The sequence below is a fragment of the Vicugna pacos genome, chromosome 13, assembly GCF_048564905.1.
Source record: "Vicugna pacos chromosome 13, VicPac4, whole genome shotgun sequence".
In the NCBI taxonomy this organism is placed as follows: Eukaryota; Metazoa; Chordata; class Mammalia; order Artiodactyla; family Camelidae; genus Vicugna; species Vicugna pacos.
The window spans coordinates 67,412,871-67,426,394 of NC_132999.1; the positions used below are offsets into that span (position 1 = coordinate 67,412,871).

A 13,524-nucleotide genomic window follows, 5' to 3' on the forward strand; every position below is an offset into this window, starting at 1 on the left:
CCCAGTCCTGCCATATTCTCGAGCTCTGCAGCCTGTCCTTCAGCGGAAGCGTGCGGGACCCGTGACTGAACCAGGCCCGTTCCAGGGGCTCGCATCCCGCGTGCCACCCTGGGAGCCCCGGCGCCTCTCGCTTAACGAGAGCTTTGAACGCGCCCTCCCGCCTGGATGCCGCCGCAGCTATGATGGAAGAACCATAAAGCCACCCGGCGGGGCGCGGCGGGGCGGGGCCAGGGGCGGGACCGGCCTGCAGGAAGTGCGCCTAGCGCACTGCCTGATGGGGCCGGAAGTGGAGCGCACGCTGCGGTCCGGCAGTCATGGCGGCGGCGCGGGGCCGCAAACGGTGAGTTGGGCGCGATCCGATCTGGCCTCCGGGCGGACGCTTGCATCCAAAGGGGCTCCCCTTGCGCCTCTCTGTGTTCCTGGGGCGGCAGGGCTAGGGCACATCGGGCTGGCTGGGAGGAGTGACCCTGACGGCATGGCCCGCAGACGCCTGGCGGAGCTGACGGTGGACGAGTTCCTGGCCTCGGGCTTTGATTCTGAATCCGAATCCGAGCCCGAAGGAGCCCCAGAAGCGGAGACGCGGGTGGCGCGCGGAGACGTGCGGAGCTTGGGTGGGCCAGGCGGGACCCCTTTTGCTAGGTAAGTGGAGCGTGTGTAAGCAGAGTCCCCATAATCGTCCTGGCCCTTTACACCCCAGGGCTGCTGACCACTCACTCCTGGGGCCTCTGGACTGAGGTTTATGGACTTCTGACCCCATCCCCAGACCCTTTGGCTTATTTATTCTTCCATCCGGTGCTTACGGAGTGCCTGCTCTGTGCCAGGTCATTCAGGTGTAGGACAAACGTTGGGGTACGGTATTCCTTTTTGGTCTAGGAGAGCTTACCTAGTGTTGGGTAAATCACAGTATGTAGTATGGTAGAACACGTAACTGCTGCAGACAGGACGGGAAAGCAGAAAGAGCCAGAGGAACAGGGAGCACAGCTGGGAGTGTCTGCTGCAGCGTTAAGTAGAGTAAGACCATTCAAGGAGGTGATGATTGAGCAAAACCTGAGGGAGCAAACTGTGTAACGGTAGGGGAAGAATGTCTCTATGTTTCTGGCAGCAGGGGTAAAGGTCCTGAGGTGAGAGTGAGCCTTCCACAGAGGTGAGCATGGCTGTGGCAGGAATGAGGGGGAGAGTAGGAAGAGGTGAATCTGAAGGAGTAATGATGGGGCGGGATCTTGTAGACTATTTAATGCTATCCTAGTGCAATGGGAAGTTATCCCAGGGCTTTGAGTAGTGAGGTAATGTCACGTGATCCATAGTGTTCTGCAAGGGTCCCCTGGGTTGGTGTGCTGAGAACAGGTTGTAAGCAGCAGGGGATGACGAGGGAACTGAGAGAGGCTGCTGATTTGAGAGGAGTCATGAGAGGTTTTGAAAGTACTGATGATGAGATCTCGTGACACATGGCATGCTGGGTGTGAGAGACAAAGAGAAGTTCATCTTTCCTCTGAAAGGTGGAGTTAGCAACAGCTGAGATAGAGCAGGGTGTGGGTAGAGCAAGGTTGGGGGAAACTGCAAGTTCTGCGTTGTCTGTGTTGGGTTTGAAACGTGCGCTTCGAAACATATGTATAGAGAGGCTGTTGGATGTGTAGTAGTCTGCATTTTGGAGGAGAGAGAGATCTGCAGAAAACTTAGTCTCTGGAAAACCCCCTGCCTTGGTTATTGGGAGCTGTTGCGAAGGGAGGGGACTAACCCTCACAGGTTCTCCGACGAGGACGGTGAGCTGATAGCGAGGAGGACAGGAAGCCTCACCCCTCAGCCTCCTTTCTTGACTCTGCCTGCCACTCAGACTTGATCACCCCCACTTCCTCAGCCAGCGTAAGGGCCGTGCGTCTGAGCACAAGGACCAGCTTTCTCGGCTGAAGGACAAAGACCCCGAGTTCTACAAGTTCTTGCAGGAAAATGACCAGAGCCTGCTGAACTTTAATGATTCAGACAGCTCTGAGGATGAAGAGGAGCGACTCCACTCTCTGCCAGACACACTGGAGGTGAGATCTTGTGCACAGTTGGGTCGGGGGCAGGGGCATATTTGTGGCCTCTACATCCTGTCCAGCCTGGCCCTCTGCATCTGGTGCAGGAAGCAAGTGAGGAGGAGGAAGATGAGGAGGAGGACGACAGGGTCCCCAGAGGACCTATGGGGAAGAGGAGGGATTCTGTCCCTGTGACCCTTGCCATGGTTGAGAGATGGAAGCAGGCAGCAAAGGTGAGAATTGGCGTGGGGTGGGCAGCTGACCCCGCCCCTCACCCTCAGGAGCCTGCCCTTACCTCATTTCAGTGACCTGGGGCTGTGCGGATGAGAGGACCCCTTCTCTGAGCCCTGGCCCTGGTGTCCCATTCAGCTCAGAAGCATCTCACAGGTTTCCCTGCGTGCTAGGAGGGTTCAGAACTGCATTCTCTCTTTCACTCAGAAACTAGGGGCTCCACCTGCTTCCTTCCACTCAGTTTTTCTCCAGGGATCCTGTCATCCACGGTGGGCATACTCTCTATGCCTTTGTTAGTTGGGGGAGCCAGGGCCCTTCTTCTGCAGGCCTTGCAGTGGTTTCTGCAGGGAAAAGAAAGGACAGAAAGGGAGAACTCCAGATACCACTTGGAGCTGGCTTTCTCAGCGCCCCCTCCATGGCCCTTCCAGGAGGATTCTGGACTCTTTTTGTTCCCTGCACACGGCTCAGTAACACTGCCCCCGTCTCTGTTCTTTGTCTGGGGATATGGGCAAGGGAGCCTTTCTCTCATGGAGCAGGTTCCTAGGTAGGGCCCCAGCTTGCTGCTCTCGCTTTCCCCAGCACAGCCTACTGCTCCCCCAGCGTTCTGGGTCCTCTTGCCCCTTTAGCAGCACCTGACTCCAAAGCTGCTCCATGAAGTTGTGCAGGCGTTCCGAGCAGCTGTGGCCACCACCCAAGGAGACCAGGAAGGTGCTGAGGGCAGCAAATTCCAGGTCACAGACAGCGCTGGTGAGCTAGGGTGAGGGGACCCCAGATGCGGGCTCTCTGTTTCATCTTCTGTCCTGTGAGTGGCATCTCTGGTCCCCTCATTGCAGTGTTCAATGCTCTGGTCACCTTCTGCATCAGAGATCTCTTTGGCTGTCTCCAGAAGCTGCTGTTTGGAAAAGCCCCAAAGGACAGCAGCAGGTAAGAGGGAAGAGGGTAGAATGGGGAGACATGGTCAGGGTCCTGCACAGGGGAAGGCAGATGCCTTGGGACCTGGTGGCCCCCTCCAGACCCACCTGGTACAGAGGGATGTTGAGGACAGAGCCAGGCTCTTTGTGGGGCTCTTGGGAGAGGCTGGGCACTCGGAGCCCCATCCCTCCTTTCTTCCTTTCTACTCTGCTCAGAATCCCTCAGGGGCCATAGAGTGTGTGCTTGTAGGCTCTCTTCCCCTACCTTCCCAGTTCAGGGTTCTCTTCGTTCCTCTCTGGACAAGTAAGTCTCATCTACTCTTCTTGCTCTCTGCTCTGTGGCTGGCGTGTGTGTTGTGTCTGGCAGGGGCCTGGTACTTGCGGGGTTTGAGAACCCTGACTGCTATGTTAGAAGTAGATTGAGCTGAGAAGGCTGTGGAAGGTCTTCAGAGGAGAGGGAGGAGCAGCAGACATTTTGTGACTTGGGGACTACATTGGGGTCAGAGGAGCTTACAGCCACATGACCTGGAAGCAGTAAGGGCCCAGAGGATCAAACTCACCCCAGACGACCTTTCAAAAGGGAAAAGAAGGCTCCAGGGTGAGGTTCTGCTGTGGCCACCTGAAGGGGAGGCTGAGAAGGCAGTGGACTTGAAGATGGGAGTACCTGGGCCTGGTGGGCATGGTCAGGGCTGGACTGACGGGTCAGGAAGGTGTGGCCACGTGGAGGTGGCTCTGTGTGAAGGGAATGGGGAAGCTGAGGGACTGGCCAATGGAGGGGACAGGCAGTGCGTATGGTGCTGGCGTTGCCTGGGAGTGGGCTCCCTTGGGGGCGGCTGCACTGGGAAGGGTGGTCACCATGAAGGACGGTGGGCTTGGGGAAGAAACAGCGCTGCTTCCTGGGTCGCAGCCCTGGGTGCTCAGCAGCTGGTGCCAGCCGATGAAGGACTTCCAGGGGCCCTTGCCCTTTGTTCTTCACACATCAGCAGATTTAATGAGCACTGCTATGTGCTGAGTTCCATGAATGTTGAGGGGTGACGCCTTTGAGAAACTTCGAGGAGCATTAGCCATTATTGCTGAAACGTAGATGTCTTTTAAGGCACTTGTGGGCCAAGGGATGCCAGGGTTAGACCCAAGACTGCAGAGTGTAGGTGCCTGAGTGGTGGAGGGAGCTGGAGGCCACAGGACCCTCTCTGGCTCTGGGGCCAACTAGGGGGACAGTCAGCCCTCTGGCTGGGTGGGGTATCCTGTAGGGGGGCTTGGGACTTGGTGGTACCCCTCCTCAGGCACAGGTGTGGGCCACCCTTCAGAGAGTCCTGGTGCATCTCCCTTGTCGGTTCACTGGAAGGGCCTCTGGCCTTTTTGTGGGAAAGATGGGTGGTCTTACCACATGTGCCCTGGAACTATGTCTTGGAAGGGACGTGGCTTGGGGCTTACCCCTGCCTCCCGGCAGCCTAGGGTCTGAGCTGTGGTGCTCACTTGGATGGGTTGGGTGTGTTCTCTCTGCAGGGTGCTGTCGCCGTCCAGCAGCCCACTGTGGGGGAAGCTCCGGCTGGACATCAAAGCTTACCTGAGCTCTGTCGTACAGGTGCAGCTCTTGGGTGGGGGGGGCAGGGCCTGCTGGGTCATGCGGGTGCCTGGCTGGGTCCACTGGTCCAGGCCTCTCTTGTGTCTGGGCCTCGCTGACCTCTTCTGCTTCCTCAGCTGGTGGCCTGTGTGGCAGAGGTGACAGTCGCAGCGGCTGTCCTCCAGCACATCAGCAGTTCCGTGCTCTACTACCTGACCTTCCCCAAGCAGTGCCGCATGCTGCTCAAGGTACACCGTCCAGAGTTGGCCCTGCTGCCAGCCAGCGTGCAGATGGCCTCCCCTCCCGGGCTGTCTCGGCAGCATCCTCAGGGCAGCACAGCCCAGTCGCATGAGGACCAGCTCCTCTGGTGGTGTGTGTGTGTGAGAGCTTTCTGACGCGCGTGTGTATACGTGTGCCTGGTAGAGGTCAGTTTTCCCCATGAGGCCTTTAGGAGGGGCAATGTGCTGTTTCCTGTTTTTGCTTCTCCCGGATTGAGCTCTAACTTGTGGGTCTCCCTGGGGCACTTTGGGGCGCTGTCTTCAAGTGTGGTGGGGCTTGGGGAGGTGGGGACAGGCACTGACGCCTAGTCTCTGCAGAGGATGGTGGTCCTGTGGAGCACGGGTGAGGAGACGCTGCGAGTGCTGGCCTTCCTGGTCCTCATCAAGGTCTGCCGGCACAAGAAAGACGCCTTCCTGAGCCCTGTCCTCAAGGTAGTGGTGCTCCTGAGGCTGTCCATCGGGGTCTGGGTTAAGTCTCATCTTAGGGCTGGGCAGGCTGCCCTGCGGTTTGTGTTCCTTGTAGGCACTATGACCCTGGACAGACCTAGGCCCTCGCCATGGTTTCCCCCCAGAAGTGGGGGGTGGGACGGGAGCCCTTGGTCCCCCTGCGGCTCCACGTGGACTGCTCCGCACAGCTCTCCCCTCAGTGGACAAGGACATGGGGCATAGAGAAGGACAGGGATCCTGCTGCCTGGCTTTAAGCTGGGGTGGCCTGCCCCACATCCCTGGAAGCTTCCTGTGTCGCCTGGCACATGGCAGGGGCTTCTCTGTCCCCTTCCCTCCTGGTCCTTGCCTATTCCCACAGTTATTCATGCTGCAGCTTGCTGCCCCTTGGGTACCTGGCCCCCCTGTGAGACCCTTCTCTGTGCCCGAGGCTGGTGGGTGCACACGTGGAGACTGAGCAGCAGTCGGGGGCCCCAGCATCAGGTGCTGTTTAGGGGAGGGGTCTGTAGCAGACATGGCTGGGCTGTTATTCATGCTGAGGCCAGCTCTGTGGGAAAGGCCCAGGTGTCTGGTGGTGGCGTGGAGCTGGGCAGCGGGGCACAGGGCCCTGGGAGCTCAGAGGTGGCTCTCACCGTGGGTGTCTCGGCAGCAAATGTACATCATGTACGTGAGGAACTGCAAGTTCACCTCCCCCAGTGCCCTGCCACTCATCAGCTTCATGCAGCGGACCTTGGCGGAGCTGCTGGCCCTGGACACTGGCATCACCTACCAGCACGCCTTCCTCTACATCCGCCAGCTTGCCGTCCACCTGCGCAACGCTATGACCATGCGCAGGAAGGTGTGCAGCGGGGCTTGTGGGGTGGGGAGCCCGAGAGCTGACCCACTGTGGGCCTGGGGACTCCTGGGAGAGGCAACTCAGCGCCTTGGTGGGGGCTGTGGGAGTGGGAGGAGGGGACCGGTGGGTGGCTGACCCAGAGGTCCACTTCACTCTGCGCAGGAGACGTACCAGTCAGTATACAACTGGCAGTTTGTGCACTGCCTCTACCTGTGGTGCCGCACGCTCAGCACCATCTGCCCAAGTGAAGCTCTCCGGCCGTTGATCTACCCCCTTTCCCAGGTTGTCATTGGCTGCATCAAGTGAGTCAGGGCCCCCGAGGGCTGAAAGAGGTCCGAAAGAGGTTGAGGCCAGGGTTACACAGGGCTGTCTGGGGACAAGGTTGCAGGAGGCTGTCCTAGAGATCACAGAAGGGTCAGAGTTTTACAAGGAGGCATCCTGGAGGGCCAGGATGGTCTGGCCAGTATTCCTGGTGGCTGGGGCCTCCAGGAAGTGGGGTCTGACTTGAAAGAACCTTAGAAGGGCTGGGAGTGAGGCTGCATGACCCTAACCCTGTGCCCAGCATGTGAGAATGTCCCAGAATCATAGTCAGCTGCGTTTCTCAGTTGCCTGTGATGTGAACGCCTCCTAGTGCCCTAGTCTGGGATGCAGACACTCGTGCATTCCCGTGACTCTGTGCAGTTTGAAGGGAGTTTGAGTTTACCTGCATGGGTGTCCGGGATGGAGCAGGTCTGGTGTGAACATTCAGCATCCGTCTCTGGGGGCAGAGACTGGAGGAGCCACCTGTGGCCAGGAGAGGGCGTTCCTGTCCTCCTGAAGGGAAGAAAGAAAGGCTTGAATCAGTGACTCTGCCACCTGCTGCCTCGCTGCCTCGTGCACTGAAATGAAATTGAGTTAATAGCCAGGCAGGGTGTCCCCCACCCCAATCACTGAGCAAGGAGGCAGGTCCTTAAAGCTGGGACTGCAGTTGAGGCCTCTTGTCCTGCCCTTTTCTGTCGGATGGGCAGGGGTGTCTGCTGACCCTCATGGGGAGGAGGCTGGAGCCCCATGGGTTGGGAGGGGTCGGGGCAGCTGGGCCAAGAGGGTGAGGCTAGTTTGTGGGTCTGTCAGGCCGGGGCCTCTTCACTCCCACCTCCCACGTTCCCAGGCTGGTCCCCACCGCCCGCTTCTACCCGCTGCGCATGCACTGTGTGCGTGCCCTGACACTGCTCTCGGAGAGCACGGGCACCTTCATCCCGGTGCTGCCCTTCATCCTCGAGGTGAGTGGGTTCAGTGGGTCGGGCAGGGACGGGGGTGCTTCCTGCTGCACGTGGCCCTGCCGCCCTCCGCAGCGCAGCTCTCCTGAGGGCACCTTCTCCAGAGCGCTCGCCTGTAGCAGGCAGTTTCGAGAGGGTGTTGCTGTGCACCGCGCCTGCCCAGGCTGGTGGTGTGTGTTGTAGGCAAGGGTGGCACCATAGATGAGGTCAGCTGCTCTTTGGGGCTGGCCCGAGGGTGTTGATTTTAGGGCACAGACTTGAGTTGATCCGGTGTTTGCCCAAGATCAGCGTGAGCCAGAGAGCTGGGCCAAAGCCCTGTCTGATTGCAAAGCTGTATTCTCTTCTCATGCCTCTGCCTGGGTGCCTCTGTGTGTATACGTGTGCACATGTGTGTCTGCGTAGCTTAGGTGAGAAAGGCTGCAGTCTGAGCGCCAGAGATCCACTGGGGGTTGGGCCCCAGTGCAGCGCACACTTGGGAACTCACAGCCTCTCTCATTAGGCCTCTGCCCCACCTCTGGACAGCTCAGAGCGGTGCTCATCACGGCTAGGGTGGGGGTCTACCCCCTCACCAGGTGGAGAGAGAGGGGAGCCCCCTGGGACAAGACATGAAATCTTCATGCTCTTAAGAATGTTTTTTGGACACATCTGTTCCCCTCAGATGACCACTGAGTTGGCCCCGGGGCCCTTGGCTTGGTGTCCCTGCTCTAGACCTCTCCCTGCTGGCCAGCTCTTGGCCTCTGTCTGTCCATGATCTCCCACAGTCATTTTTTTTTCTTCCATCTTTACTAATGTGTGTGCTTGTACCTCCTCAGCTTGCAGCTGCCCCCCATACGTTCTTCTCGCAGCCAGGGCTGCAGGCCTCTCCTCTCGGAGAAAACAAACCACACAGGCTCTGAAGGGCCCCTGCTGTCTGTCCCTGGGGCGAGAGCAGCCCTATGTGGGAATTCAGCTTCCCCCCTCAGGCTGTGCCAGAGCTTGAGAAAGGCAGTGCCTTCCCAGGGAACCATTTGTCATAGTGTCACAGCTGCAGTGAGCTGAGCTCAGCTGTGAAGCATCTTCCCCTCCCTGCTCCATGGTGTCTCCTGTTGGGGGCCTTTTTCAGTTAGGTCTCCCCAGCATCTGCCACCCACTTCCTCAGGGACGCACCCTGGATCACCCCAAGTGAAAGTGATGGGGAGGGGTCCCCTGGTGAAAGGCTTGGCACAGCTCCCACCCTGCTCCCCTTGGGTAGGACATGGGATGGGAGCTGCCCAGGCCCCTGCCTGAGAACTTCTGTCCCTTGGTGAATTCCTCCTGGGGAGTTAGCCCTGGAGCCAGGACCAGGCCTTGGGGAGTTGATCGTGGGTGAGGACACTGCAGTGACGGTGGCCCCATGTGGGAGGGACTGTTCTTCGTCTCCAGGTGCTGGTTCTCACGGCCTCCTGGCCCAGTTTAGAAGGGCAGCAGCAGTGTGTGTGTGTGTGTGTGCGTGCAGGTGCGTGCGTGTGCGCCCGCGCTCTCCTGGTCCTACATCTTTGGCCACGGCCCCCTCTAGGACAGAGAGACTCTTCTGGGGCTGGAGCTCTGGAAGGCAAGCAGACTGTTGACAGGGGCATCTGGGGCCATGGGGCTGGCACTGCATCTGGCCACTTGTCCCTGGTCTCAGGTTGGGTCTCCAGAGACCCAGAGTATGGGGTGGGCTGACAGGGTCCTTGGGGCAGGTTTTCCAGCAGGTCGACTTCAACAGGAGGCCAGGGCGCATGAGCTCCAGGCCCATCAACTTTGCTGTGATCCTGAAGCTGTCCAAGGTTAACTTGCAGGAGAAGGCGTACCGGGTGAGGCCAGTCTCTAGGATGGGTCCAAGGAGTACACTGGGTGGGTGTTGGATGGGCTCTGGGGTCAGCCCGCAGGGTGGAGGCAGATGAGTGTGGACAGGAGGAGGCTCACTGCCCTCTGGAGTTGAACCTTGTGGGTCTCCTGGGGTTGGGGGAGCAGGTGCTCCTGGGCCCCCACCCTGGGGAACCTGAGTGTGGCCCAGGGAGGCTATGGGGTCAGGTCCTCTGGGTCCCCAGACTAGGGGGCAAGCTGGCACACCAGCCTGTGAGCCGTCGCCTGCCCTGACGCTGTCCTCTCCCTCACTTCTCAGGATGGTCTGGTCGAGCAGCTGTATGACCTCACCCTGGAGTACCTGCACAGTCAGGCCCACAGCATCGCATTCCCTGAGCTGGCGCTGCCTGCTGTCCTGCAGGTGTGTGCCCGCTGCCCCACCCTGCCCCGATCCCTCAGCAGACCAGACTGTCTCCTAGGGGGCTAGCTCCCCTTACACAGCTGTGTCACAGTCACAGGGCCAGTGGCAGAGCCTGGCCAGCTTGAGGTCTCTGCTGACACTACCTGGCAGCTGGATCCCTGGAGCTGTGGTATCGGGGTCTGAGCACAGGGGGTGTGGAGCCTGTGGGGTGGGGCTGACCGATGCATCAAGCGGCCCCTCCCCAGCCGGCCACATCCCAGGGGCCAGACTAGCTGTAAGGTCTCCTGGGGGGTGTTGGGACTGAGCGGGCTGGACCTGGCCCCCCAGTTTTGGGTTGGGCTGGTCTGAGTACATGCTTCCCCAGGTGGTCCTGGGCATGGGTGAGGAGGTAGGATAGTCTCAGGGCAGCAGGAAGCTCTGGCCACCCACCTCAGCTTTTCTTCATGTAATACTTGGGGAGTGGGGTGGGGTCCTCCCTCTCAGAAGCTCCTCTCGGCCCTTTGGAGGGGTCTTAACTTTCAGCCTAGGTGTCTCCCATCTCAGGGAGGCCTGGGCCTGTTTGGCCCTGGTGGGCAGAACCAGCCCCCCAGTCGCAGGCTGCGGGTGAGTAGGGCAGGGCTGCTCAGAGGCCCAGACACAGGTGTGTGCAAGGCTCTGTTTGTGAGTCTCAGAGATCGTGGTCTGGAAGGGGGTTCAGTAAATGGTTTTGGTAAAAAGTCAAATGTAAATGTTTTAGGCTTTGCAGTCACATGGTTTCTTACAACTGTTTGACTCTCCTGAGGGCGGGCAAAAAACAGTCATAGAAACTCAGGAACGAGCGTGCTGTGTGTGAGGACAGCTTTACTTACAGACAGAGTCAGTGGGGATGTGGCCTGGAGGTCGACCCAAGCTACGCCCCGCCAGTGCTCTGCCCTCCACCTGGCCTCTGCAGCCCTCAGCCTCCACAGGCTCCCTGAGGGCTGGGCCAAGAGCTCACGCAGGCCCCTCCCCCAGCACGCTCACCAGGGCCCTAAGACACAGGAACTCGTGATCCCCTTGCCTGCCTGTGATCACCATGTGTGGGGTGCAGGGCAGCCCTGTGCCTGGAGCTAGGCTGAGCTCCCCTTTCTTCTGCAGCTGAAATCTTTCCTCCGAGAGTGCAAGGTGGCCAATTACTGCCGTCAGGTGCGCCAGCTACTGGAGAAGGTGCAGGAGAATGCAGAGCACATCCGCAGCCTCCGCCAGAGGGTCCCGTTCGGCGTGTCCGACCAGCACGCGGTGGTCAGCTGGGGGCTGGCGCCTGGGCCCTGGGGGCACCGGTCAGTGTGTATCTGGGGTTCAGGAGCTTGCTGGGGTGGGACATGACCCTGAACCTCTCCCCACAGGACGCCTGGGAGAAGCGGACCCGAGAGGAGGGGACCCCGCTCACCAAGTACTACAGCCAGTGGCGTAAGCTGAGGGATCGAGAGATCCAGCTGGAGATCAGCGGCAAAGAGCGGGTAGGGGGGCAGGGGCGGGGGCATGGGCACAGCTTGAGGGACGTCAGCGTGGGTGTAGGGGCTGTCCCGGCCACCCCCAGGTGCAGCCTGTCCGGGTGCTCTGGCTGCTCTGACAGGGTAGGTGGTGAGCTGAACTGGGCAGAGTCTGAATCCTCTCATGGCTCCTAGGAGGAGAGGCTGCTCCCTTGCCTCAGGCCTGATGGGCTGGGGATTTTGGGGGAGCGAATGCTGAACTGACCTTGTCACCCAGGCCAGCCTGTGGACACCAAGAGGTCCAGCAGAGAGGGGCTAGGATCTGGGCCTAGCCATTGGGTATGGGATGGTGTGACTTAAGGAGACAGCTTTGTGCCAGGTGGCACTACCGTCTGCATCCCTGCATCTCTGTCCTGGTATCAGTATGGGTTTACCATCTGTCTTGAGAGTGAAGGCTGAAAATCTGGGAACAGGAAGGTGGGGGCCTGCAGCTTTGGTGGCATTTAGTGGCCTCCCGGTGGGGCAGCCGTCAGGGAACCCCACCCCGTGATACTAAGCAGGAATCCCAGGAGTTGGCTAGCAAAAGCAGCCAGGCAGGGTCCTTGCGAGGGGGTGGGCTGGAGGCCTGAAGGGGGTGCTGAAGGTGGGGAAGCAGGACCGCGGGTCTGGGTAAAGCCTGTCTGTGGGAATGTGAGTCGGGGTTCTTGCTGTGTGACGTGGCCAGGCCGTGGCTCTGGGGGTCGGGTGGAGTGGGCCCACCCTCAACTGCTGCTCTGGGCTCCTGTCCTCCCAGCTAGAAGACCTGAACTTCCCAGAGGTAAAGCGGCGCAAGGTGGGGGACAGGAAGGATGAGGACAGGGCAGAATTCAAGGACCTCTTTGACCTGGACAGTGATGAGGACGACGATGCCCAGGACTTCCCAGAGAGAGGTCGGGGGTCCACGTCTCTGCTCTTGCTGGGGCGGGGGTTGGGGGAGGAGGAGCAGGTGGGCCTGGCAGGATTCCCACCTGGTGGAGCCAGAAGTGCCCCAGCTCTCATGTTGCTGAGTGCTTGCCACCACTCCCTCGCCTCTTCTCCCACCACTTGGATAGCTTTGAGGTGGGAGCCCTCCTGGAATTGGAACACATGCCTCTAGGCCTCGTCCCCCTCCCCAGCTCCCTCCACCCTGCCCCACAACCCCATCACTTTTCAGGGTTAGTTCTGAATCTTCTCCACTTGCACAAAGGGGGCCTGAGGGAAGGCTGGATGCAGGACTGTGCACCTAGCCCACCCTCCCACCTTAGCTGCCTGCTCTGTGCATTTTCCGGTGGGCCTACTACCATGGGCTCTTGTCCTTGGTCTTCAGGGACATCTGGGTCCCCGAGAGCTTGGCAGAGGGAGGAGGAGGAGGAAGGCAGCAGCAGCAGCAGCAGCAACAGCAGCAGCAGGGAGGAAGGCATCAAGTCAGAAGGTAAGTGGTTCCAGAGAGTGAGGGGTCCTGTGGTCTTTGAACCCATCTGTCTGGAGCCCAAGGCTGTCATGGGATTTGGTGGGTGTGCAGGGCTGTCGGCTGGAAGCTGGGCCCACGCCCCTCCCTAGGGATGTCGGGCCAGCTGCTCCACTCCCGCTTGCTCTGGCAGCCAGCAGCAGTAGCACTGATAAATTAATTAGTGCTGTGATTAATTAGTGATGAGTAACCTCCAAGTCTGGCTTCTTCCTGATAAAGTAGAATTTATGTAGCCGTGCTTTCTCTCTGCAGATGGAAGCCCAGACACAGAGGCGGGGCTAGGTCCCCAGGAGCTGTGGTGGCTGGCCCAGGGACCAGAGGACGAGCTGCAGGATCTACAGCTCTCCGAGGATGACTGAGGGGTTGCAGGGGCTGCTGCAGTCTTCACACCTCATCACTCAGGCATGCTGCCTCCTGGCTGGTGCGGAGCCTGGAGGCCCTGAGGTCAGCACCCGTGCGGGGCGAAAGGGCAGTAGATGCTGGACAAGGCTTTATTTTTACAACATAAAACACCAGAAAGTACCAAGTGCTGTTCCAGTCCCTGGAGTGGCGGCCATGGGGATGTAAACCAGCACCAGGGAACCTGCCTACCGCTGCACCCATGGTGGCAGGTGAGACACACCTACCCCATGAGGGAAGCTTATCTGGAGCACGGCTCTGCCTTAAGTCAGGATGCCAAGCAGTCGTGGCTCCCCCCGGAGCCAGCGGGCATGGCGTGATGTCTTTGGTTTGTCTGCAGCTGCCCAGGATGCAGAGCCCCCACCCCCTGGCCCGGGTTCAAGTGCCCAAGCTGTCTGCACTCAGGTCGATAGTCATCCCCAGAGAGTCC

At 59.6% G+C, this 13,524-nt stretch overlaps 1 protein-coding gene across 3 annotated transcripts; it reads left to right on the top strand.

Moving 5' to 3' along the window:
* The first annotated feature begins 201 nt into the window (after positions 1 to 201).
* Positions 202 to 13,217, top strand: NOC2L (NOC2 like nucleolar associated transcriptional repressor). 3 transcript variants are annotated; one of them, XM_015238098.3, is made up of 19 exons: positions 203 to 340; positions 487 to 639; positions 1,856 to 2,030; positions 2,120 to 2,245; positions 2,870 to 2,990; positions 3,077 to 3,167; positions 4,661 to 4,739; positions 4,856 to 4,966; positions 5,315 to 5,428; positions 6,090 to 6,278; positions 6,438 to 6,577; positions 7,423 to 7,534; positions 9,232 to 9,345; positions 9,657 to 9,758; positions 10,875 to 11,018; positions 11,123 to 11,236; positions 12,003 to 12,138; positions 12,555 to 12,659; positions 12,948 to 13,217. In XM_015238098.3, exons 1-19 carry the CDS (start codon positions 315 to 317, stop codon positions 13,052 to 13,054), a joined length of 2,259 nt encoding a protein of 752 aa, XP_015093584.2. In that variant the 5' UTR covers positions 203 to 314; the 3' UTR covers positions 13,055 to 13,217. The 3 variants fall into 3 exon arrangements, with proteins under 3 accessions (XP_072831824.1, XP_015093584.2, XP_015093588.2); XM_015238102.3 differs by having other exon boundaries at positions 2,873 to 2,990; XM_072975723.1 differs by lacking the exon at positions 10,875 to 11,018 and having other exon boundaries at positions 202 to 340.
* Positions 13,218 to 13,524: the final 307 nt, after the last annotated feature.

Excerpts from the sequence above, each read along its gene's own strand:
- NOC2L (XM_015238098.3), top strand. The coding sequence starts at position 315 with ATGGCGGCGGCGCGGGGCCGCAAACG. Across the intron at positions 341-486 it reads GCGGCGCGGGGCCGCAAACG|ACGCCTGGCGGAGCTGACGG; the intron begins GTGAGTTGGGCG and ends CATGGCCCGCAG. Across the intron at positions 9,346-9,656 it reads TGCAGGAGAAGGCGTACCGG|GATGGTCTGGTCGAGCAGCT; the intron begins GTGAGGCCAGTC and ends CTCACTTCTCAG.